This window comes from Rhea americana, unplaced genomic scaffold (genome assembly GCF_003343005.1).
Source record: "Rhea americana isolate MKP2758 unplaced genomic scaffold, rheAme1 scaffold_9, whole genome shotgun sequence".
Lineage (NCBI taxonomy): Eukaryota > Metazoa > Chordata > Aves > Rheiformes > Rheidae > Rhea > Rhea americana.
In genome coordinates, this window is record NW_028187088.1 from 5,005,178 (window position 1) to 5,032,441 (window position 27,264).

A 27,264-nucleotide genomic window follows, 5' to 3' on the forward strand; every position below is an offset into this window, starting at 1 on the left:
TGGCTGAAGTTTTAGCCAAACAAACAGAGCAGGTTATGATGGACAGGCAGATATTATTAATTTCACCTTCCCCCATACATACATCTACCCTATACTGATCTTGGYTTCAGCTGGATTATAACATGAAAAAAGAGGAAGCAAGAGTTAAACAAAGATTCTTTAAGTACTAGCAAAACTTTTGGATTCAGATTCTCAATCWTGCCCTTTAAAGCCATTATTTTAAAAGTGTTTATACAGCAGAAGCATTTCTCCTACACATAAAAATTCTTGAAAAACAGGAAGAGGAAATTAATGCTTCCTTAGAAATTAACCRCTGCTGGCACAGTCTTGAGTCTGTTACTGCGATACTCTACTGCGCCTTTACCTTTGTCCATATTTACAAGATCCTGCTACCCATGAGTAGAATAAACGCAAGTATTTTTACTTATCTAAAACACATTTTTAATAATTTTAAATAACCATCCAATTACACAGACAATAAACAAACAAATGTAGTCACAAAGATTGTTTCCAGGATTTTACCTAGGACTTGAAGATATGTGCAAACTCTCACCAACACAATAAGGTGACACAGCCAGACATCCCTTCAACAGAGATCACTCAGCAGAGTCTCTTTTGTCCATTCATAGTGCAGCCTGCCATCTTCTTGCTATCTTATATAGAAGATGACTCCCATGTTTTCCATCTTTGCTGGCACAGCCAGAAGTGTCAGAAATCACCTGCCCCTACACTTTTTCCAGTGAGATTAAGTAGCGCCTCTTTTGATGTAAACAGCCTAAACCTTAACTCTTTTCTTCTGCAGATTTTCTGCAGAACTGCAAAGGAAACACTTCAAAAACACTTAGGCCCCCAAACAACATAGCTCTTCAAAATCTGCTTAAATCTGGCTGAAAGTAAAGAGAGTGTACATGTGAAAACAGTGTAACCTACATGCATGGGTCAGAAGCCCTCACAGAGGTACTGGAGACATCCTTACCCAGGGAAAACATGATGATGACAATCTGCCATTTCACAATACGCTGCAGTCCAAAGGCGCACGCATTTTGCCTAGGCCTACTCCTGCTTTTGAAGAACCGTGGGTTTTTGTTTGTTTGTTTGTTTTACCAGAGTTAAGACTTCCAGACTGTGCTGAAGGGACTACTGCCATCTTGGTAGTGGTGATACAAAGGACCGTAGTGACAACAATGCAAGCTATTACAGCTCCTCCTAAAGCGRTAACATTCTCCAAGTAAAAGACTTCTTCTTCCCCCTATACATTGGGCATAGAGGAATACMCATAATACAAAGGAATACCTACATGAGTTATATCAACCATTAGCAGCTCTAATTGCTCCTGAAAAAAACAGAAGCTCTGATCAAGCAGTGGCTGTATTTGGGGAGCTTCCATCTGTCTGCGTTAATAAGCAGTTACATGAGCACGTCCCTCATGAAGATCAAGCTGAATTAAATCATTATGCAGCTTCTCTAATGGCAGTGTTCCCATGCAATCATGCCCTCCATTCACTTCATAGACGGGAGCCCACAAGCAGCAGGGGAGTTTATGATACTTTTCACAATGGAGGACTCTATTGTATTTTCTTGTCCAGAATACCATGTCTCATTTGAACAGGAGGTCCCTTTAGCAACATCTCCTTTTAGTGAAACTACACTAAATTTGTTGTCCTGTTATCTGAGGAAAGTCACTTACAGGTTTATAATTTTCAAAGATAAAGTACACTCCCAGCTTCTCTGGACAGAGGGCAAAGAATAGCAGACACGGAAGAATATAAATGAATAAAATGAAATGTCATGAGTTCTATAGCTGGTCAGACTAGATTGCCATTCCTCTACCCACAGTTAAAGGAAAATTAAAGGTCTCCTCCGACATGAATAATTCCTRTGAAGATGACTGCAAACTAAAGATGCGGGACTCTGTGGTGCTGAGAAAACAGCGAGAAGGAAGTAGAGGGAACATAAGGGATGAAAGCACAGAACACCTCTGAGAAGACCTCATATCCCTGTAGATATGCTACTTTTTAATTTCAGGCCACCTTGGATTCAAAACCCTTAAGAATATGTGCAAAACAGCAGTATCAATGAAATTCTGCAGTTAAAACATTGTCCCTTGCTGTATGCTTTGAGARAATGACCCTCATGTCTTCTACTTATACCTCACAAACAAAAAATTTAAGATACAAACAGCTCAGTACACTGGGCTTAAAAATGGTGTCACGTTTCATGGATCAAAAGTCTCACAAATTGTGTGTACAGTAGCAAAATCCTGCAAAAAATCCTGCTGGGGCATTTTCATTTCCATGACTGCAATCCTACTACAGGAGACGGGTTCTGTTATGATTTCTGTGACCTTAAATCTTTTGTAACTGCAGTCTGGGAGAGATTTTATTGTTGAAAAAAGCTTCATGTAAAAAAAAAATTAAGTTACTAATGTTCATGACAGAAGGGGAAATTTGATATAGTCACATTCTAGACAACAGAGAGAGTGAAGCAAAACACTAAAATTGAATATAGCCACAGCTTCCTCAGATAAGAAAGACAAGGTAACTGTGAAAGAAATCATTCAACTAAATCCCATAAACCGAGAATGTGAGAAACTTAGCAATCTCCAGCCAGGTTTTAGTGGACGCACTACGTCTGGCACCCTTGCAAGCTAACTCAGCAAAGCTGTCTCTCAGTCAGGGCTATAGCACATGCAGAAAACTTCCATTTATGACATCTTTGYCTTTGACTTGGGAATAGAGAAGTCTACGTGGCTACAATCCATCACCTTTCTCAGTACTGACCTCAAACAATTTCTGTTCTCCCCACTGGAATAATATGACTGCTACTGACCCTAGGATAAGGAATAAAATGAGTCCTGTGTCTAACTGTTTGTTGCTCACCTTTGCAGCCCAGGGCAGGAGGTCTCCCAAGGTAGCTGAACTTACAGCATAGTCATTAGCTGTACTCCCCCCATGCTCTTTGCCAGATGGATCATTGACGATTTTCTGTGAAAAGCTTCCAAGACTACCATAGTCTGCATAGGGTAGATTGTCAGCAGCSTTTGCACAGAATTTCCTAGTACCATCCTTGAGGTATACCACAAAGAATTTCCCAAATGGGACCTAGCTGAGCACCCAACAACCAGTCATCAAGTAATAAGCATGTTTCACTAATGTTTACGTAACCCTGAAGGTCGTATTTTCTATTTAGCAGTTGTTTAATATTCTGTGATCTTAAGGCAAATAACATTATGAATAGGAGATTAAACCCTGATCTTTGTTACATCGTTCACTCTGTAGGTCTTTCAAATAAAGGTGCAGTCCACACTGAAAAGGGTTTGCTTCAGTTTTCCTGTCCTTCAAATGCCTTCTCTCTATTCACAGTTCGTACATGGAGTGAGCTATGTGGCTGCCACCCCCTGCCTCAAACAGGGCAGTGTTTGAAAACTGCAGGGTATGYGTATACATCTGCATGCATACAAATGTGGCAAATGTAATAGCTAAGTTTAACAGTAACGTAAGTTACCAAAAACATTAAGTCGATAGCACTGTTTAACAAACCGGGCAGGTGAGCTACCCATCACAAATCCTGTTCTATCACCTATTCAGAGGAAGTGAGGTTTAAAACATTTGTCCTTCACTTCCAAAAGCGCTACTTTCTCTCATAGGGGCTAAAAGGACATTCTGCAGCTGCTGGCAGTAATAGGAACCTGGGGAAATATTTTCAAAAGTGGATGCAGATGAGTTTCTTCAAAGCCAAACTGGAGATCGATAGAGATTTCAAATACAATCTCACAAAATGCTTGTTCGTTTCTCCAAGGCACTGAGAATTGAGGCATTACCTTTTAAAATCCAGTTCTTTGGATAGGATACACCTCGCCTAATTCAATTAATTAGCTAAAACCTCATAGCAATCATCTAGGCTTCCTCTTCAGTCAACAGAGAGGAAAGAAGATTTTTCATCCTACAAAAGGTACCTAATTCCCATTAACCCTGAYTGTCTGCATGTCTCAGTCTCTTTTGATAATAAAATCAAGGCTATTAAGTTACCATGCTGTTAAAAAATAAATAAAACAGCCCAACTAGACCACACAGCTGTTTACAGGTAACTGTAAAGCACAACTTCTCTTAACTTCTCTCAAAGGCTGTACATTAAATTGTGGCAGCTTATACCTGCTGTGATTTTAGCCTGCGGTCTACGCAACACTCTCTCTCAGGCTAACACAATACTTGACTATAAACATGGAGTACAATTATTTATTGATTTGTGTGGGAATGTGGTTTGCTGGAGGCCATATTTTTAAGTTGCAGGTACATTTCAGCATGCTTTTTTTCTTTTTGCCCAGCATTAACATGAGTACTGGTACAAGTAGCAATTCACACAAACTTGCCAAAAAAGTGGAATACTTTCTGTGGGAGTATAAAATAGATTGGCCACTGTTATTCTAACAAGCGCATTAATTCCATGTGCTAGAGAAATAAAGTGCTCATTCATTACCCAATTTGTGGTGACAGCCTAGTGAGATATCTCGTTTACATTCTGATAGCCCTATGAAATGAACTGAATTCCCACACAGTCACAAAAGGCCAAAGTTAGCATTTTCTTAAAAAAAATAAATAAATAAACTCAAGTCTGCCTCTAGAGCAGACTGGCTGTAACCTTGAACCCTCAAGGAAATGAGAAGAGAAAGAAAGAGCAAAGCACACATCATAAGAGGGGGTGGGGAAAACCTAATGGCACCAGGAATGGAAAATGTGGGCATTAAAAGAATTTCCTATTCTAAACAATGTGCAAAGTTAAAAATACCTTCTCCTGAGATTATCTTCAGCATTAATGCTCTCCATGACTATTTATAGCTGTCTGGTAGCCTATGACAAAGATTTTTATTCCAACAAAGGAGCTGTATATGAATGCAGGACCTGTTTAAAGAACTATTAAAATGGAAAATAAACCACTCTTGCGTCAGCTAGCTATATCGGTATCTGTTTCCAGCACAGTCTAAACATTGCTTTCCTGGATGCTGACAATTAAGCATTAAATGCTGAAGGGGGGGGGGACACCCCTCTTGGTGTTTATCACAAGCCAAATGACCCATTGTCATAAAGGCCAACATCTGACTGTTTGGAAGGCGAGGTGCTGAGCTGAAACACAGAACGTAGAGGTGCTCAGCACCTCTACGGCAGCCCTGGGGCTCCTGTGCAGCCCAGCGCCCCAAGCTGGGAGCAGCTAAGGGAAGCAGGGGAAGAAMGTGCTGGGGCCCCGCGCATGCCACACAACGCTGGGAAACCAACTGGGGCTTGCCCAAGCTCCAGAAGAAGTCACAAGGAACAGTTTGCCCAGAACTCATTGGAGAGGAGGCTCTACGCTTTTTCCTAGCTCATTCTACTTTGAAATCTTTTTGCTAGTGCTGGTCTTTGGGGGAAGGAAAAACATAGTGTAAGTAAGGAAACCCTGCAGCCACTGGCAGTAATAGGAACCTTGGGTGACTTTTTCAAAAGTAGACACAAATCAGCTTCTTCGAAGGCCATTAGACCTGGTGGAGGTTTCAAAGTAAGATTTCAAGTAAGCAATCGCTGCATCACATAGAAAACTTTGTCAGTCTTGAGGCACTTGACATTCAAAACAGAACGTGAACAAAGAGAAAAAAGACAGGGATTGTCGGAGGCGGGCTTGCGGAATCATAAGACGACCCAATATGAGCTAGCAATATGATCCGTTTATTTCAGCAACTTAACCTGCTTATATACCATCGTATGCTGTTCACAACGCTCAAGCATCTAGCTGGCTATATCTAATTGGCTTACTACTATAGTTCACGCCACAAAGCTCTGTGCTATTGGCTATCCGCATATTCACTGTCCCGTCTCGCCAATCCCTTCATCCTGTTTTTACACAGCATTCATTCTTACTCCCTCATTACTTGTCCTTCAAGGTGTCTCCAAGGTTACTCCATATCAGCAAGTCAGGGYTGCTCATTTGCACGGCCTGATATCCATGCTCAGGCAGCCAATTCTCTACAAGGGATCACCTGTAGGCCTTGAAAGAAAGAGGGTCTGATAAACTCCAGTGGCTGCCAGTTTATATTCTTACTATTTCTGTGTCTTTGTTGCCTTTGGCTTTAAACAAAGCAAAACGAATTTTAAAGAATCATTTGAAAATAATATTGTTTAAATCTATGTGAGACTTCACTGAGATACTGCATAGTACCGGACTGCAGGTACTGCAGACAAGGTTTTAGGGCAGGGYACACCTGTGATAGGAATGGGAGAATCCACTTTAATCCCACTCAAGAAATATATCCTTTCTTTTTTGGCTTCAGGTCTCAGTATGTACATCTTGGAGTGCACAAGTATTTGAGAAAGATCCCAGTTTGTCTCTTTTCAGATCTCCCTATAAAGCCCTTCTTTCAGTATAATGCTTGGATCCCATTTTCTAATGACTACACAGTTAATTGCATAGTTTGATCATGCTAGTTGTAATTACCTGACTTTTACTGTATGTATTGTCTTTCTATTAGCTGTATTCACCCAGTGCTAATTCATTAAACTGCAAGAATTTAGGAGTAAAGACCCTTCTCTTTAGTGCCTAAGTCCCTCACCTTTACAGTACAGCTCTGATCACAAAATGCAAGTTCTGATCATCAGATTCAAGTAATACATATTTTTTAGCTCAGCTTGCAYGTGGCTTGTGTTTGGCTACTTCAAATAAAGTTAAGATTTGAATTAGAGACTTTAAAGTAATGATTTTGATTGTTTCCGTCCAAGAAAAGAACAGTTTAAACTCATTTTGAGTTCAGAGTCAGTTCAAATTTTTGTTGCTATTCTCTAATTTGTAACTCCAGATAGACTTGAAACACCACTGATTTGAAGTTAAGTGTACCTAATCAAAAAAAGAGAGGCTGCTAAGGATGCTTTAGYTTCTGCAAAGGAGAGAATCTGAACAGCCAAGTGATTCAAATTGCAGCAGTGAACGTTTCACACTGATAACATCTACCCCTTCCCCTCCAAAAACATTTGACCTGTTCATTATTTGCCCTCAGAATTTGCTGTTCAGAGCTCAGTACTAGTAAGCAAGGCCACTAACTTTATTTCTTAATGGAACAATTTTCCCACTTCAGAGAATTTTCTTCATCCRGAGAAAACTAGAGCTGCTCATTGTCATCTTGCAGGAAATGTAGAACTTTCCCTCCTCCCYATTTTTATTGGTAAAAAATGATACAGGATAACTTCTCTAGTCTTCAACATTCCTTCCTAGCTCCCAGACACTCACTGAAAACTCCTACCAGCATAGGCTTTCTTGAAAAACAAACACATTTTCATCCATTTTTTGTAAGAATGAAGTCAATACAACTTTTCTCACAAAAGGAACAACAAATAGGAATCTTCATCTGCCTGAATGATAAGACTCTCTTTGCTTGTATGTAACTCTGTGTGGAAGCAGAGGAAAGTTAGCACAGCAAAATAAACTGTCTTGAGACATGGAATTTTAATGGTAGTTTAATCTATTGCAAGCAGTTCAGCGACGTAATGTGGAGCCTATAAACCACACAAATGCTACAGACTGACATCCACATTTCAGTCATAGTATATGGTTTTAGACAAAGCAAAGACCATAGCTGGATAGTACAGTATGTTCTGTTCCACCAATGGCAACTCAACAGCATCATCTACATCTGACTCGCATTCTTTCTGATATCTAGTATTATGGTTGCTGGAACAGGATAATAACTGCTATCCCACCCCCTCCCCAATTCTGTGGTCAGCAGCTCACTACTCAGCATATTTAATCGATAAATAATGGGGAGTGGAGATTGGGAGGAGGAAGTCTAGCAAATGGAGTCAAGTTATATAGGTGGCTTATTTTTTTCCTGAAAGTCTTAATTTATTACCTGCTCACAACGTTCACTAAGTACAGTCTGAACTACCATGTTCCGTTCTGCACAAAGTTGCAAGCAGTTCTGTCTTTTGAAATTCACACTGCTTTTTATTAAAAGGTGAAGTTGCATTTGCCCTTGGTTATGAGATGCCCAAAATGCAGCTTGCAGGCAACCAGGCTACTCTGCAAGAAAGCTCACAGCTGTTCCCTGCTCTACTTAGACAATGTGGTCCAGCATCTGCAAYGTGGGTTCTATTCCCAGGTCTGCCACTAAGTGATTAAAGATGGAGCTTGAGGTAAAACGTGATATGACAACCTAAACCTGTGATGACAAAGGCACATTTACAAGAAACAGGAACATGGTTCTGGCTTAAAAAAATAGAAAAAAAAAAAGAAGAAACAGAGTAAAAGTAACAATCTGATATTGCCTTAGATGCTATCCCAGATGGTGAATCCAGTTCACAAATAGCAGAAACGTATCTTCAGTCAAAGGGTCTGGTATTACTCTTGCCCTATTTTCTGATTTCTTTCCCCCTCCAAAAAAAAAAAAATCAACATCATGTTTGTTAGTTTTGGCCAGAACAAGTCTCCAGATGTCTTCCACATCCTTCTCTCACACAGACACACTGCATTGCATTAAAGTGCCCTATCCACTGACCATTCAAGTCATGACTAAAAGTYTGAATCAACATGTAGCAGATACTGTAACCTGTCCTTAAACAAAAGGTATAGCAGATGAAATGCCACACACAACAGTAAAAAGGAGCTACAAGAAATGCTGTTACCCTCCTCCAACTGCTGGAAGTGCTTGTGGAAATAAGAATAGAGTTGCCTCACAAGCACTTTTTAGGCTGTGCAAATCAGCTCATGCCATCTCAGAGCCGACCATAGAACAGCTAATAGCTCCAGTATTATCAGGTTATCAATCTAGTCTTCATCCCTTGCCAGAGGAAATCACCAGTCAACACACTTAAAGCCTTTTCCATGACATCTCTACATCAACATCCAAGAGTCAACAGTCAGTAAGTGGCAAAGATAAACAATGGCTCCRAATCCAAATTTCCATGCAATAAAATGTACGTAGAGTTGTTATTAAATGTAATTAGCAGAGGTGAGCCAACTTCCAATCAAAAGACCTTAAAACTTGTGGAGGTGGATTCTTACTGCCTACCCTCAAATCTCTTTTTCCATGGCTTTTCTTCCTAAAAAAGCCCTGAACCAAGTGGATGGCCCTGAAAACTTCTGGGTGTTGGTGATTTCAACATCATTCTCCAAATTCTGTAGCTTGGAGAATAATTTAATAAACAAAGAGCAAAGCAAAAGGATTCATCCATTCCCTCTGCTAGGTTTTAGCTATGATATGGAGTCTCTCTCAGTTCCCTACCAGGAAAGCAAAGGGAACAACACTACCACATTACCTGGATGATGCGGGGATATATACACAAAGTAAATAATTGATGAGACCTCAGAGGCTATGGTTATGAGGCTATGCAAGCAGTTTATATCAAAAGACAGGCATAGTAGTGTTAAAAGGAAGGAGCAAAAAGAGTTAAAATGGCCTTATTCTTCCCAGGAAAGGGATCACTTGTGGTTCCTTTTGAAGTAGTATCCTCTGGCCAAGTTTTCCGCCAGAGCTCAGTACTGGRTCCCATCCTGTTCATCAATGACCTGGATGAGGGGACGGAGTGCCTCCTCAGCAAGCTTGCTGATGCTACCAAGCTGGGAGGAGTGGCTGACACACCTGAGGGCTGTGCTGCCATTCAGAGAGACCTGGAGAGGCTGGAGAGCTGGGCAGAGAGGAACCTCATGAGGTTCAACAAGGGCAAGTGCAGGGTCCTGCACCTAGGGAAAAATAACCCTAGGCACCAGTACAAGCAGGGGGCTGACCTGCTGGAGAGCAGCTCTGCAGAGAGGGACCTGGGAGTGCTGGTGGGTGACAGATCGACCATGAGCCCGCAATGTGCCCTTGTGGCCAAGAAAGCCAATGGTCTCCTGGGGTGCATTAGGAAGACTGTTGCCAGCAAGTGGAGGGAGGTGATCCTGCCCCTCTACTCAGCCCTAGCGAGGCCTCATCTCAAGTACTGTGTCCAGTTCTGGGCTTCCCAGTACAAGAGAGACATGGAGCTACTGGAGAGAGTCCAGCGTAGGGCTACAAAGATGATCAGAGGGCTGGAGCAYCTGCCCTATGAGGAACGGCTGYGAGAGCTGGGCCTSTTCAGCCTGGGGAAGAGAAGACTGAGGGGGGATCTTATCAATGTGTACAAGTACCTGAGGGGAGGGTGTCAAGGGGCCGGGGACAAACTCTTTTCAGTTGYCCCATGTGACAGGACAAGAGGCAATGGGCAGAAATTGAAGCACAGCAAGTTCTGCCTGACCGTGAGGGGGAATTTCTTCVCTGTGAGAGTGACAGAGCMCTGGACCAGGTTGCCCAGAGAGGTTGTGGAGTCTCCTTCTCTGGAGATCTTCAAGGCCGACCTGGATGCAACCCTGCCTAACATGCTCTAGGTGACCATGCTGAGCAGGGAGGTTGGACTAGATGATCTCCAGAAGTCCCTCCAACCTTACTGATTCTGTGATTGTATGATTCTTCATGTTTACGTCCTTACACTTATATACTTACTTCATTTACTTATATACTTAAGGTTTAAAAAGTCTGAATCCTAATTCTAACTAGCAGAGAGATTATCTTATTAAAAAAGTTTTCATTTTAAACTCTTTCCACAGCTCTGTTTATCCTGCCCTGCAGAAAAGCAGCTTGAAGACACTACAAAAGTGAGCCATTTAGTACAATACCTGCAACCCATCTCCTGTAGAAGCTGATAGTTCAGATAATAATAGCTTACATGTACAAAAGTATCTTTCATACCAAATGCGCATTACAAACTCTGGAGACATACATCTCTAATAAAATGCAGTTACTGCTTGAGCAAAACATGGCAGCCTACAAATTCATTGTGCAGTCAAGTGGGACAAGGAGACATTTTAGCTACGAACATTCAATGTGTCTCATAAAAATGGCAAATTCTTTATCTCAGAGCAGTGAAGACCTCAACATTTACCATATGCAATCCAAATAAGGACAACATTCAGAATATTTTTATTAAAAACAATTGTCTTGAGTATAAATGGCCCGATTTACAATATGTAGGGTAGCTGCCGGATGTCGATAGAAAATGAACACATGCTGTAAATTCAGTGCTTAGTAATTAGGAAAATGTGCATTTTTCCCAAGTCTGCTTCTCTGTAGGTAGGACGAAAGGGCAACATTATGTCATTTCCCTTTGCGCAGGACTCCCTATTGACTTTCATAAAGAATTTGGCTTAAAAACTGATGACAGGGTACAGCGCAAGTTGAGGGAAGAACAACCAATAAATAAAGGAAGACGGGTTGGTGACAGAAAAGTCATTCCTAGTCACCAAGACATCTTACCAATATTTTATTCCAGTACTATAATGAGGACAGGACAGATGATTTCTGCTCTCAGCTATACCAATCCCTTAAATACAGAGTAATTGCTAAACACACACAACCAATGAAAAAAATGATTCAGGCTGAAATGAGTTGTAATACACTGTACATAGCATAACACGCGAGCAGTATGACAGTATGACAGCCTGTTAAATGGATTCTTTGAGTTTAGCTAGAGGGCTAAAACTTTCCTTAAGCCTTTCTTGCTCTAAACTGTATTATTTAAAAAATGTTTCTATTTTAGAATTCCTCTGTTATCAGCAAGCATTGACAAGAATTTAAAAGCTTTCATCAAGCAGACTGCATGTGTTGTGATCTTTCCTCCACTTCTGTGCATTTATGCCATTATCTTCTCAAAGCAAGACATTACATCCAGCAAAACCATACAGCCAACAGACTGAGAAAGTCACATTTCCCCTAAGTCAGCATAACCACAAACATGCAAGACCTATAACAATATCAAAGTCACTACATCAGGATCTCATTATAACTATGATGTGAGCGTGATAGGTGAAATCAGGATGGAGCCAGCTAAACAACAGAGAAACAGATGAAGAAAGTTAGACTTTTAAGATGTGAGTCACCAAAACAACACCTTAAGGTGCTTCTCTTCTCAAACAGTGTCAGAGCTGATGACACAATTAAAGTCTGCTATTGTTTCATGGTTTATTAGGTATTGTATTAGTCCATCTGACAGTAATCAGTAAAAGAAAAATTAGATTACAGACCAACTGAATAGGCCTAAACATTTCTGGTTTGCCTTGAAGATTTATTTTCTTCATTCAATTTATGTATATCCTGTATATACATTCAGCTCTGACAAAACATGATGAGATTTTCATTGTTTAGAGAGGTTTTTCTCATATTAATCACTAAWACATTCCTTCTATTAGGATATTAAAATGACTCATTCATTGCACAAAACACTTTGGTGAGAAATAAGACAATAGGCCCTGAGGAACTTAGGCAACCCTCCAGTGCAAGATGACAATTATGCATTAATGAGGGAAAAGACTCACTTGTATGGGAGTAAGGGGGGAAAAAAAACCTCTGTTGCTTAAACAAATTCATCTTGTGGCATTCCAGTAGAGACAACCCCTCAAGTCATCATAACTCACTGATCTGAAAAGGTCATTAGCGTTTTATCCCATTTGTTGCAAGAATGAAAAGTCAAATTCACGGGCATGACATGAAAATTTGCCCTTGGAATTGCTATGAGGTGACCTGAACCAGGAAACCCTGCTGAGGAGCTGTCTAGAGGCATTTTTTACAAAATACCAATCCAGCACATGCACATGTATCCTGCACATAACATTTGCAACTACATTGTGCAGCTGGCGTGAGCGCAGCAATAGCAATGGCATCCATACAAAATGCTGCACTTTGCAGTCTGTTTTCTCCCTCTTTCTGCATTTCCCTTCCTGGCTGTTTTTCAACTCCTTTTCAGAGCAGCATGTACTTGTGACACCAGACACATGATGCCTGCGCTCAAGACGCGTGCTGCAGCGGGTTGCACTTTGCTATCCGTATGGCTGCCCTTCAGTGGAATACCCCACTGTGCAAGCTGGACCATAAAAGGAATCTATGTGTGGCAAGTGTTTAAAAAAGCCACCTACTTGTCTGTCAGGGCTATTGCACTGCCTTATTAAGACACTGCAGTAACAGCCAGCTGGAGAATCTCGGGAATGTTCTGCATAACAGGACCCAGAAAAAGCTGTCATTTTGCTCAGACTGAAAATGAGCTCGTGAAGCTGCGGGGATTGTTCAGCTTAGCAGGTGCAGGCTAATAAAATCAGTGTTAAAGAAACTAGAATAYTGTTATTGCCAGGGACAGCATGGACTTGTGAAAATACCTGTTCAACCACTTTATCCGTAAAAAATGCACAACATGGATTTTTCCTTTCATCCCAGACACAGAAGTTGTCAGCRTGGGGAAAAGGGTATTCAACTGGATGTTGGGAACTTCATCTTAAGGAATGGCATGATCTGCCATCTGAATGCAATGGCATAATCATCTCATTAGGGGGCATAAGGACAGAAATCATTATGTACAGAGTATCAGGAAAAGGGCTCGCCACTCAAGTCTCCACTATGATCTGGTCTTCTTGTGAGCTTGTAAGCTATAAATGGGTGGAGTAAAGACAATTTTTTTTGGTTGTTGGCTTTCTACTGTGAGCATTTTTGTGAAAATCTGGTAACTAGTATTTGCTGAGATTTTGAACTTAGATGATAGCCACTGAAAAATTTTCTAAGGTGTGGTTTTCTCACCAAAAAGTCTATTGTGCTAAAAGTCATTTATACCTTCCTCCTTCCTTTTCTCTGCCCAAAAATACAGATGCTTTTAATTAGAGGACATGCTAGCATTCTACACTAGGAGCATCTTCACTGCTTATCACCACTGTATTATAACAACTCTTTTCAGAAATACTCAGGATTGATACATAGAGCATTTCATCTTCCCTGTTTCACTGGAGGGCTGGTGATTTTATAAATGAAACTGGCTTTCTCCTGTAAGCACTCTTTGCTTGTACAAGGCACAATTTTGCTTAACTTAGGTAAAAGAAAAAGGCATGTTTTTGAGAATTAAGCTATTAGATTCAGRTTAGAAAAATCCTTTCGCTGTAAGAAGCTGTATATCCTGTGAGCAAGCAGCTAGGTGCATACATTCTCAAGCCACTCCTGTAGTGCTTTGCTCATTTGCAAATTTTAGAAGTCACATTGCTCAGATTTTTCTTTCTAGTTTATCTCTCCATTTATCTTTGCAGGATATTCCTTATAAATGGCTAGTTGCAATAGTCCAAGCTGACAATCCTGGAGTTTGCGGGAATCCTACTGCCATGACAATGAATATCTGTAGCCATCTGCTAATTCCACAGAGGCTTGCAGCAAGTCTCTGAACTCTCCATCTCTTGCCATGTGGGCAGCAATGGTTAGTGGACAGGCAAAATAACTGATCCACCCACTTAGTATCAGCCTCCCCTAATCTACACTTAACCTCAAACAATRCAGTAGCATGAAAGGATTGCAAGTAGGTCTGTGTCTGTGCCTCCAATCTCTCTGCAGAGCCTTGTTCACAGAAGCAGCAAGCAGCTGTAAGCAGGCAGAGGCAGGATTTGCACGAAAAATGCTACAGTGAAGATCTACACTGACACCTTAGCAGGCAGACCTCGGGCCCAACACCAGCACTCCTCAACACAGTCACACAGGCCTTGTCTGCACACAGAAGTTGCAGAAGTTTACCTCACATGTGGTTTGAAATTAACTGAGTTTAATCTATGTAAACCTCATAGTCTAAATGTCAATAGGCTTACCCTCCCATGCTGTTTTACAATACGATACTCCTGTTTGCAAAAGGCTCAGCTGACAAGCAGTAACCTGAGTCACGGTAATTTGGTTACTTTCCGCTGTGTGCACTTAATTGGCATATAAAAATTTACCATGATACATATCAGGTTTAATTCATAAGAAGAGGGTTCACAAAGAAGTGAGCACTTGTTCAAGTGAATCAGTCTAAACGATGGTAGACAAGATGTGGTCTCATGCTAGTGGAAAAGAGAACTAAAAGTAACTTAATGAAACCACTGCAGAAGCCCCGTTTTTGAGTACCAGTTTCCAGCAAGTCGCTTACGCTTCTTCATCACAAGAAAAAATATAGTCTGCCTGGAAGATAACCGCTTACTAAAGCAGTGATCACTGTTGGTTTAATTTTTGTCCCCTCTGTAAAATGGCTCACTAGTTACCTTAAATCAAATTGAGGCATGTTTTAAGCAGTTTTCAAAGTGGAAAGATCTAGACAGAATAAGTTTGGTTTTGTTGTGTGTGTGTATAGTCTTTTCTTTAAATGAAGACAGTCACAAATAGCTGTTGAATTATGGCCTTCCCTTGATTTTCTATGTCAGCATGACAAACTTGCTGGCTTTCCTTCAACAGACTTCTAAATTTCTGTCCAAGACTAATAATACACAAGTTTGTTTAGTCAAACCAACAGCCTTGGACATAAAAGGGAGAAAAACAACATCCATAATGTCAGTCGAGATGAAGCTGATCTTTAACTATTAAATACAACATACATTAGTGTGTGGTGTATTTAATGCTTTCCAATAAACCAAAAGAAAAGCATCCCGCTTCCTTTTCTACTTCCCATCACCCTCCCTGCTTCCTGGGAAGAGAAGGGCCCAGCCGCACAGCTGACACAACTCTCGTGCTTTCTAACCTGTAGCTGTCTGGCTTTGTTAACCTCACCTTCTGGTGACACTCCATGCCACCATCCTTGGGGATCGTGTTGTCACCGGACTTCTTTTCTAAGGAAGCAATTGTCCATTGACCTTATTTCTGGGCAGGAAAATTTTTTGATCTGTGTATTGACAAATTAAGTTGCCCAAGAATCATATCCATCTGACATCTCAATTCACTCTGTGAAAGACCTTGATCACACAAGGACAATCTGCCGGCAAGAGGGATTTTCTTTGTTTACCATGAGCTAATAAGCAGGTTATGAAGAGAGAAATAAAGCTACTTATAGACAGTTATGTTCAGTAATTACAGGTTTATTTAAAGGCACAAAGCCAAAATTGCAGGAGTTAATTGACCAAATGAGATGCTTGTACAAGTTGAAATCCGTTTGGAGTTTCATTTGCAAATCACATTTTTCCTCTATAGCTCTTTCAACTGAACTATGAAAGGGTAACTTTGCCCAAGCTGCCAAGTTTACATACTATGCTTATTCRTCTGTAAAATTTTAGCATTTGACTTCATTTAATCTATCATCCCTGCAAACAAATAGGCCTCAGTTTTTTAAAGGAAAATCTAATCTTCTGATTATCTTTATTAATTTCAGATATTAGATCATAAAGACGTTAATAAAATGCACACTCACACTGAGAAGCAGATGCTCCTAGAAACTCACTGGCTTAACTAATTTTCATATCACTCTCTCAAGAGTCCCAAAGTTGGGTAAAAATTGGAGYTTCCATCTAATAACTGTTACCTCTCTAAGCCTACAATGCCCTGAAGAACGGACACACCTGAACAAGAAGTTCAATAATGTTCTTACTCACTAAAAGGAAGGCATTATAATGCTATAGCTGAGACATCATATGCAACCAAGCCTGGATTTTTAAAGTTTTAGAGATTCATTTTCATTTACTCCATACTTCTTAAGGCAAAAGAACAAATTAAAAAACACTGATGCTCTCCTTMCACAGCAACCTCTACTCAACACCTCTTCCAGAGGCAATATTGTGTTACTACATGGGCAGCGTGTTACCATGTAGGCAGGGCAGTTCAAATCTGCATTCGGGAGCCCCAATCCAAGTCCAAGCCATGATCCCACTATCCACAAGTAGCTGTTCATCCTATGGGGCTAACCAGCTGCTGCAGCAGGGAGGTAGTCTGGRGCAAATCTGCTTACTTTGCTCCCACCTTCCTTCTTTGTCAACAGCAGGGATGGCTGCGCTAGCAAACCAACCTGTGGTGGCAGTGGCTGCTAGAAGGAACAGGCCATAGGAATAGGAACGAGCAGCACTTGCTGACCCTCCATTTGAAAAGGCATCAAGGACATCAGGTACACGGGCAGGGTCTAAGCAGCTGAGAGGTCAATCATATGCTTACTAGGAAGAAACACAGATCAACTGCTTCCATTTTCAAAGAGAGACTGGGATAGGAATCTAGTAAGCTACACCAATGCTTTATGAGAGTCTATCTGACAATTGACACTGGCTGTCAAGACAGATGACAATGGGGGAGACCTAAGAAAGAATCTAACAAAAAATCTTAGTCCTAGCTACAAAGAAATGACTCTCCTTTATTCTGRGTTATTTTAGGACAATTACTTTTATCTCTGACATACTGAGTTAACTGAGCTTTTTCAGAAGGTAACCTGCATGTAGGGCTCATGTATTCCTCATCAAGGGACAGAAAATGCTGCAGAGGAAGCTGAGGTGTTGCACCTGCCTCCAAGGGACTGCATACCTATCGTAAGAGATGCCAAACAGCTCAGCCATGGCTGCTATGCAAAGTTCAAAGGCTCTGTGCCTTCACAAAGTTTACACCAATTAACATACCTTTTCACATTTCATGTTTCTGAAGTTTTTTGTATGAGAGAATTCTGATGATAGATATGATTTATACTGTTTGAAGGTACAATGACAGATGTGCAGAGCTGCAAGGCAGCTTCAGGCTACCCTTAACTTAATTGAGTGTATACCGTCAATTTGCACATAAGATATTAAAGAGCTGTCATTTTTCATATAGATATGGCAGGACAGCCATTAACACATACTTACTATACCAGGTACATTCCTTCACCCTCATGTTTTTCTTTGTGCAGTGCCTATGTCTCAGTCCAATTCTTCAAATCATGATAAAATATTATGTTGTACTGCTTCTCAAATGATGCCCTTTTAAATATGCACACTAAAATTCGAAATAACAAACACCAAAAGCTGTGCCTCAATGTCCCTATCTATTAGGCATTTAAATAAGATCCAGTTCATCAAAGACTTCAGTCTAGTTAAAGTTAATAAAAATACAGTAGGAAACACAAAAGTAGACTTCTCTACGGTAGTAGGTGGGCGAGCTGATTATAGGCTGGAGGGCGCACTTTTCACCCAAGAATTTCCAACACTCCTTGGTGCTTCCAAAGAAAACCTGCCACTCTGCTGAAAAAGGTGAAAGACATGGCATTTTGCCAACTGTCTGGGTACTGGATTTGGGCTCTCCTCCTAAAAGCTTGGCTGGTATGGTAGATGTAGTACAAAGATTAAAGAATGATCTTAACATACATGTGGGATTAATATCTGAAATACTAAGGAGCTTATTTTGTTGTCTGCATAGGAATTACAGTGGGGTTAGCTCAGTTAAGTTTACATTCTGCATGTCTAGCTATTTGGAAGAACAAAGCTTCTTTTATAAAACATTCCTCCATCAAGACATTTAAATAAAATATAATCTGCAAAACACACAATGGCTGTAAAACTAAGCTGTGAGGCTTTGCTCAGGTTTGCGTATGTTTGGTTATTTCCTCCAGGGCATCTGAAATGCTACAATGGCAAAGATTTGTCTAGTATCCACCCTGTTTGAGAATGACAGCAGTAGGGCATGCTTTAAATGAGCCACTGGATCATGCTTTTCTGTCTGGGTTAAGAATGAGCTCCAAGAACTCCAGAAACCTTGTTCATGGCAAAATGCAGGGCCAAACTCACTTTGACAATCCAAATATTTCCTGTCGGTCCTGGAATTCAAGGTAGCTATGAAGACAGATTAACAGCTGGAGCAACTTTGCCTCAATTTGTTCTCAACCCTCATGGACTTCTAATCTTATTTATTCATTTTTTAAAAATGTTTAACTCCTAGGCAGAAGATGTCATGTCTCAGCTCTTCCAAAATGTGAGTATTTTATGGAAAAATGAGCAGAAGCCCTTAAAAAATTCAGAACTTCAGGATATATGAAGACAGCATGGAGAGATAAAAGCATTATAGCTCTTCTTTCAAGTAGCAGGAGAGGCATGGACCAGAAAAAGGCACAGTCCTCAAGAGGACAGAGGCTGARCATTTTTGGAAGTAGTGTTATGAAATAAACAGATTGTGAACACTAGAAAATTATCTATTAGGCATGTACAGTCAGCTTCTCTTATGTTTAAACATGCACTCCTTGAAAATTTACATTAATATCATATTGTTCATTCACTTACACAAGCCTGAATCTAAACATGGTCTCTCAAAACTCATCTTAAAAATTTAGATAGGTATTTTGAAACAAGACCTGGGCAAGTCCTATGTTTTAAAAAAGCAGGGGATAAATAAAAGGGAATCAAGTAAGTTCACTTTAAACTCTCACAGTCTTTTTTTAAAGAAAGGAATGAAGACCCATTTAAGATTTCTGAATTATTAGGACCAACCACACAATCTCTGCCTTCTGAGAGTTTGAGTTTTTAATGGCTGACAGGAAAGAATTGGTTATGTTTCCCAATCAGCTCCTTGATACCACTACATTTGTCTCTGATGTACACTTTGTACAAGAGATGACTCCATTTCAGGAACAAGAAGTGATTTGGAAAGCTATCTATGGTCACTCAATGTTGATCTAATGTTAATGCTTACTAATCTTCACCTAAACTGTCCTGGACAGCAGAATGCAAATTGTCCACTCTCTGTGGCTGATAGGGATAACTTCTATTGCTCTCCAGAAGTATTAAGACACTCCAGCAACAAAACTCTCCTGTCTTACCGGTCCAGAAGATAACCAGTGCATTTCTCATTAAGACCTACAAAGACATACCTGTCTGATCCTGCTGGTTTTACCTTCTCAGCTTGGTGAATTAGTCCTTAGTATGTTTATCTCAGTTACACTGGCCTCCATGGGAGCACTCTCAAAATACAAGCCATGTTAAATTCCTTTTCTGCATTTGCTTTTGCGTGTTTGGACTGAAATTCTCTAGGCTTGGCTTCTCAGTTGTGCCAATATAAATTTGGGGATTAACCATCTGGGATTAACTCTTTTAACTTTGAACGAGCTAYCACTGCAGGAGACTTTCAGCTTGTTGGAGACTGCTTCTATCCCCACTCTGCAAACTGAGTTGTTTCTATGAGCATTCCTTAACATATGTCTATGAAAGCGAACCACATTCATTGCCTTATAAAACAGTTTAAATGACTGACTGGAAAGAGTTTGTAATTGAGTGGTTAGGGGAAAGAAAAAAAACTTACCTAACTGCCTTTAGTAACTAATGTTAGGATGAACCACAGAGTTTAATGGTAGTATTTTCCTGAACACCCTATCCACAAGAGTGTTAAAGAGCTTCCTGTTACAGTCCATGTAAAGCTAATTCAAATACAATACGGAATAATGTATATGTAATAAATGACRTGAGAAGTTCTTCCATTTGTAACTTTTTACGTTGTAAATGTGAATGATGTTCAAGTCTCTCCCTTTTACAGTATATTTAATAATGTCTTACTAAACATCTGCAAGGAGATTAGTCCTGTAGTCATGATTGGCATTGCCCCAGTCAGGAGATCCTACACAGTCCACAAAGTAAGACAGTGGTTTTAGAGTCTTTCCAATGACTACCCACTTTCAAGAGCCACTTCTCTCTGCTGTATTTCTACAGCAGGAGGATCAATACATGTCCTTTTCTGTGAAATGTCCTGCAGATCCTTGCGGGAGAGCATTACACAGAGCAAACTGTGGTTCAGAATCAAAGTTAAGCTTCAGCTAAACGAAGACACTGATGCTAAGATCTTTCTGATGTCTGCCTTAGTGATTGTATAGCAATGAGGCAAATTGGATCAACTTGCTAGCTATCTGATYGACTTTCAGCTATAGCTGAAACCAGGAAGAGATGAAAATACACTGCAGAGGCAATGGTGAGTAAGCCAATAATAAAACGACACCTTTAAGTACTAAACAGACTAACCTGACTGAGAGCTATTCTTTCAAGARTTCAAGGGGCCAATTTTTCCTCTCAATTACCCTGAAATCCAGAAATCATTCCACTGCCACTTCACGAAGTCTTTCGCCTCAATACTGCAGCTGCACACAGATGTGCAAGACTAAGATGCATCTGCAAGAAATTTGTGAAGAAACATCACCCCTCTGGGCTCACCCATACAGGCTCATGCTTGTGCACACACGCTGCCCAGCCCTAGACTGAAATCTTCAAGTGTTGGTTATGTTAACATCAAAACGACAAAACTCGATGGCCAGAGAATATCTCTTACTGTCCAGAAAGAGGCACAAAGCAGTAGATGGCATTTGGTTTTCCCTCGCTGAAAAGCACTCAGTCCCCTGCGCTCTGGTTACTCACGAGCTTTTTCCAGTCAAGTGAGTGTAAGCCCATTTCCCTGATGGCCCCAGGACCCTAGTACAGCATGTACCCTGTGCCTGGACAGGCATGGTGTTCATCCAGCTTCGTCAAGGCTGCCAATGAGACTGTCTCATAAATCTCCCAGCTGGAGCACTCAGGTAAGGCTTAATCCAAAGCCCACTGAAATCAGTAGGAAGCTTCACCTGACTTCAGTTAGCTCTGGGCACCACAGGGCCCTATATAATCACCAGTCCCTATGTGGTGCTTCTCCTGCTACTAAAAAGCTGGATAAAGCCTCTGCTCTGTTGCACATCAGTTGCATAGATGTAGCACCTCACATCATCCTAGAGCCAGTAGGGTCTGGTTTCCTGTGACCTTGCAGCTGCGCATTACAACCCACACCTAAAGTGCTTGCAGACTGCAACAGTTACAGCTGCCATAGGTTTGTCCTGGGTTTCCTAGCTTAGGCCCAGCAAGCCTCATTCTTCCAGTAGGTATTGGAGTTAGTGACCACACACAGTAAATCTGACACCAYGGAGTAAAGCTGGTCAAAGCTGCGTGCCTGCTGCCTGGCACGTGCCCTGCACACGCGTCTGTGCTACTGCTTCAAACAGGCTGCTCAGCATCCAGACAGACCCCAAAAATATGAAAACCGAAAATATTCCACCTGGGCAAAGCAGCCCTGAGTAGGGGATCCAAGCCGTGTGGCTTACCTTGGAAATGGTAACAGTGTAATATGCCTGTGAAACAGCAGATTTCCGAGTCTGCAGTAAATTATATTCCATTTGCCACAGCATGAATGCCTACCTAAAGCTCATGCCAAGTGTGCATTACACTGTTGCTCTTTATAGGGAAAAACACTTTCCTTGGGATCACTCTTAGGCACATCACTCCAGAAGGCCAGTGCCACATACCACAACAAAGCATCATTTTCAACTGCTTTCTAATGGAAAAACAACCCAATACCTAAGCATCGGCCCTCAAGAATCGGACTTGCCATAAGGTTATCTGGGCATCAGATATAAGAGAGTCACTGCCATCAGTTTACAAAACAATCTGCAGCAGCTCAAGCCTGACAGACACTAGGGAAGCAGATGACACCTGTACCCTCACCAGTCCTCACACTGTCTCTCCCTCCTGGGCAAGATCCAGCAAGGCCAAGTCACAGCCTCTTAGGCATGTGGTGCCCCAGTCCACATTGGAAGACATCCTCAYCCCTCAATCTCTCTTGAGCGCAGGCAGCAGGCTGAGAAGATGGGCTTTATCCCAAGAAATGGCAAAATGTGTCACTGCAGCCAGCTGAATTACAAATTCTGCTGTTGGCTATGGCTTTTTTCTGGGTTTACTGTTTGAATCAAACAAGCCTAAATAGTGCCTGGAAGACTTAGCAAGTATGTTACCACCTACACATCATCATCTGGCTCTGCATCTCACAGCAAAAATGCTTCCCATCAGTGACACTTTCTTCATAGYAAGGCTACAGCCCATTGATGGGATGGTGCAGGGAAACATCCTGAAACTGCAGCAGGTACCAACACTCAGCACAAAGGAACATTTCCAGCCTCCATGCCATTCTTTAGGAACACACAATTCACTTTATAAAGCACCTGAAAGCATCCAGACAAGCATACTGCTGTGGCTTACAACAGGAGAAAAAGACATGTGCACAGACACCTTGCCATCATAATTGTAAAGGTGAGGATAATGCCCCAAACCCTAAAACATGAATTCACCAACAAGAACTCCTTGTGACATTTTCATTTGCTAATAATTGCCGAAAGCCTGCTGCTCTCAGCTCTGATTTGACTGGTATTAAGCAACAGAGACATACGTCTCCAACAGTCCTGATACTCCACTCCGTCAGCGTAGGTTTCCTGAAGCCCCAGCTCCAAGAGTCACATTAGCGTTTGAGAATCAGGCTCTATTATTGTTAAGGCAAAATAAAAATAAAARGGCAAAACTAAATTATTTTTAAGATCCCAAGATTTTTCAAGCAGTCTTGTGACTTTTAAGGGGTCTGACTCATGATACTTGAATGCTTGAAGCTGGCAGCAGCAGAGGGAGTGCAGCAAGATTTGGCATACAGCAATTTATTGCTRTAAGTCTTCAAATGTGTGGGAAAGGGCACAGAGTGCTCCTGCAGCAATTCAGCAGAATTCAGGGAAACAAGCCTGAGCCCTGCTCCTCCAGCTGGGCTCCCACGAATCTCACCTCCTTCACAAAGGTTACCAGCAAAAATCCCAGCAGATCTGCCACAGGGATTTTGCCCGAGACATTGCAACATTTTCCAAAAGGATGGGTGTGTGGGTGTGAAGGGGGTTGTTTCCAATGGCAGAGGCTGTCACTGTCTTGCCTAACCACTTCGATTCCTGATGCCCCAGGAGGGTACATGTATCAGTCACACTGGGTGGCAGGGCTATGCCGTGACTCACCAGTACACTGGAAATACTGGATTTCTACAGCAGACTCTGCTGCTCCAAACCCACTGCAGCTGTCATTGGATCCTCAAGCTGGTTACACCACATCACTTATGTCCAGATCGCTCCACAGGCTCCACACACACGTAAAAGAGTTTGAATTACTTTATGGGAATGTTCAAGGGACATTTTTCCAGAGTACAAAATACTTCCTAGACTACACCCCCCAGAATCCTCCACAAGCACCTAAGCATATGTATTAGCAACAAACCTTAAAGTCTCAGTCTTAAAAAAAAAAAAAAAAGAAATCTAAAGTAGAAGTAGACTAAAATTACATAAATAGCATGTGCTCTCATTATACCATGCTGTTAAAAATCTGCTAAAATGGATGCATATGGAATGAATGTACATTCAGTGTAATGGGCCTCAGTCCAAACCTCTGGCATGCGATAAATCTGAACATTTCTGACTCCTCAGATAAACAGCAGACCTCTTTCCAATTGGTGCATGTGCCCAGCATTTACAGCTACCACACACACCTCACTTCATCTCATTTCATTTCTGCCTAAAAGAGGGCCGCGATAAGAAGTGCCAGCCAGATACTGCTGGTGCAGCAGCTCTCTGCTTACCCAGCTGAGCAGGGTAAGCTGGCACGGGCCCCGTAACTCCTCCAGTGTGCTCCAACCAAAACATACCGCCCCAGGCCTGGAGGGAAACCTTCTGGGAGAAGAAGGTAACTTAGTGCCATGGCATATTTGCTTCTCTGCCTTTTGGGGGAGGTTGTCGGCCAGGTCAGTTTTGCAAAGGAAGGCTCCTGCCTCATTTCCCTTTGGCCACTGCACTTCATGCGAGTTTGTTTATCTGCAGGCAACTCTGCCACTTTCCAGAGCTCGCAGATTCGTCTTACAGCCTGACGAGAGCTCACGTACTCAGTTCAGCGGGGCAACGCTTTGTTTCAAAGGAAAGGCAGCTACTGCATCTCACCTACCTGAGACTCCCCCCAAACACCATCAATGTCCATTAGAGAACCCTGCTATGTAAGTAAGGTTTTACTAAAAAGCTCAAAATAGGCAAACAAAACATATTAGATACTGCATTCTGCTGACTTCCATTTAAAGCTGTTTTTAAAAAACATGCTTTCTCCAACAGCACWCACAACTCAACCCCACAGCAACAGGAAACTGCACACAAAAAACTAGAAACAAAAATTAAGTCCACATTTAAAACTAAATRCAAAAATGAAACCAAAATGTGCTCAACCAGTGATATATAAGTTCCATTTTTAAAAATCATTACAGTTTTAATATACTACATCAAATCCTTCTATCAAGGAAGGATTTACAAAAATATATATGGAGCCTGACTTTCTCCCTACTTATTTCAGTGTAAATCAYGAGAACTTCCATTAAAATGAGTGGAACTGCAGCAGTGTAAAATGGGGTAAGTTATAAAATGTCACTCCCAATATTTTCACATTGTTTCTTTCATGAATTGACATCATCATACGCAGTTCTGTTCTCATTTGCACCAAAGTAAATCTGCAGCAACTGAGAGCAAATGCTGCCTGTGTTGCCCACATGAAGTGGCTATAAATGGATAAATCTGACAGGCACTAGTAACGCTATAGTAATTGCACAGTCACGGCACACAATTCACAGATACACTGTGCTATGTAAACCAAGGGGTTTGTTGCATCTCAGCTTTCAATCGATATCCTATAATTTTAGCACKACGTCTGAAAAGATAAACACAGTCCCTTCTGTACACTGAACAGTCACTCACATTGCATCTGAGCACGAGTCTTCCTATGAATAATTTCATCTTGCCACAGTCCACCTTCAGTGTTTACAGTCAATCATGTACCAGAATAACTAGAAGCCAGGGCACGTACGACCGCCTAAGGGAGTTAGGCACCAGACAGCCCTGACTTCCAGCCTCTCCCACAATGTTGACTAGAGGCACTTTGCAACACGTATCATCAGCAAGGACTCTTCGGTCAGCTGTCATGTACTCTGGATACTGAGGCAGAAATCCTCCAAGCCACTGCTAATAAAAATCAAACCACTGGCACCCACTTTCCGTACGTAACACCTCACCTCTCTGCTTCCAGGCGCATTTCCTCACGCTTTTGCCTCCTGAGTTCTCTGCGGCGTTCAAAGTCATCCATGGTGGGTGTTCAAGCGTTCAGAGCTCTGAAAAGATCCAAATCTGAAAGGGAGATGACCATTTAGACGAGAGAGAAAACACAATGGATACGTTTAACCTACTAAGTGCATTTAGCTTAGTTATCTTCGCTGCAACTATTTTCTATCAAGAAATTTAACTTCCTCAGTATTGTTGAGATAAACAAGATTAATGAAATGCCTGGTAGGATAAACATAGCTCATGCCTGAGTTTAGTTTCCTAGTCAAAATTAAATCAACATGCTTTAAGTAAGGACTGTATACATCTGCTAGCTGCAGACTAGCTATTTGTAACGTCACAGGTCTTTTCCTACAAACAATAGCAAGAATTTAGCAGGATTTTAACTTCAAGCTTCCAGTTTTTACTGGACGCAGTAAAAATGCTGCTCAAGAGTTTTCTTGTTTTCTCCAGTTGCACAGATAAACATTCTGCAAAAGCTAGTCCCCATCCGTCTGTCCCCACCCCCCTTCAAAAAGAAAAAGTGAAAAAGAAAGAGAAAAAAAGAAGAAAGAAAAAAGAAAGGAAAAAAGAAAGGGAAAAGAAATGAAAAAAAGACACGAAAAAGAAAGAAAAAAGGAAGAAAGAAAAAGAGAAAAAAGAGGAAAAGAAAGAAAAATAAAAAAGGGGGGAAAGGAAAAAAAAAGAAGAAAAAGAAGAAGCTGGAGCTTTTAAATACCACCCAGGAGGAGCCAAGCTACGCATAAATCCTGCCCAAAGAACTAAAAGTAGCAATAGTTTTTTTGTAGTTTAATCCACGCATTTTCCCCGTGCCCTACCTTCTCCTTTATGATTTAGTCCATGAAATATTTTCCCCTTTATAGTTCTTCATATACAAAGCCTTTTCAGCCTCGGTTTATATCCCATCAAGCCGAGTATTACAGAATTCCCCTGCAGCCCCCAAACCAAAAATGACTACCAGAAAAGGGAAAGCTGTTCTCTTTTTGTCCCTGCTTTGTTTACAGAGCTGTCAGTGGTTAGTTAAACTCTGCCTGGAATCTGGCATTTAAGGCCTGCTCTAAGATTGCTTCCTGTGCAGGGCTGGAGGCCTCAGCTTCCTCTGCAGTCCCAGCCTAGACGCCGGCGCTCGGACGATTTCCACACACACACACACACACACACCCCGCTGCCGTCCCGTCCCGTCCCCTAAACATTTTCCAGCCCGTTCCTACAAGACCGGCCGTTTAGCCAGCAAAGAAAGCAAGCGTGCAGATGCAGGCGAAAATTAAAAGGTGTCTCACTGACCGCTTGCGATTTAAGGGAGGCAAAGCCAAGGTGCATTTGTAAATTATTTGAAGCACTCTGTTTGCAGATATGGATCTGTCTCGCGGCTTTATATTCCTGCCCGCCAGTGCAGCGGCCAAGCACCCTCCCCATAAAATCACTAGCAATAGCAAAGCCTCTCACAACTTAAGAGAATCTGTGGCTTTTCCTGCCCTCTTTTTTGCATTAAAACACTGCTGAGGGCAGGGGCTTTGCAAAAGGTTATTTTATTAGTTTACTTTCCCTGAGGGTGTTTTTGTTTCTGATTTGTTCC

General features: G+C 41.4%; 1 protein-coding gene across 12 annotated transcripts in view; it reads right to left on the bottom strand.

Moving 5' to 3' along the window:
* CALD1 (caldesmon 1) overlaps positions 1 to 27,264 on the bottom strand; it is a 197,314-nt gene that overhangs the window by 70,528 nt on the left and 99,522 nt on the right. For 11 of the 12 annotated variants that reach the window (XM_085324203.1, XM_085324211.1, XM_085324207.1 and 8 more), the window contains one exon: positions 25,643 to 25,754. In XM_085324203.1, the coding sequence (XP_085180329.1) occupies positions 25,643 to 25,713 (71 nt within the window). In that variant the 5' untranslated portion in view covers positions 25,714 to 25,754. Of the gene's footprint in view, positions 1 to 25,642; positions 25,755 to 26,506; positions 26,747 to 27,264 lie in introns of those variants that run through there. The other variant, XM_085324204.1, reaches the window with a different exon arrangement.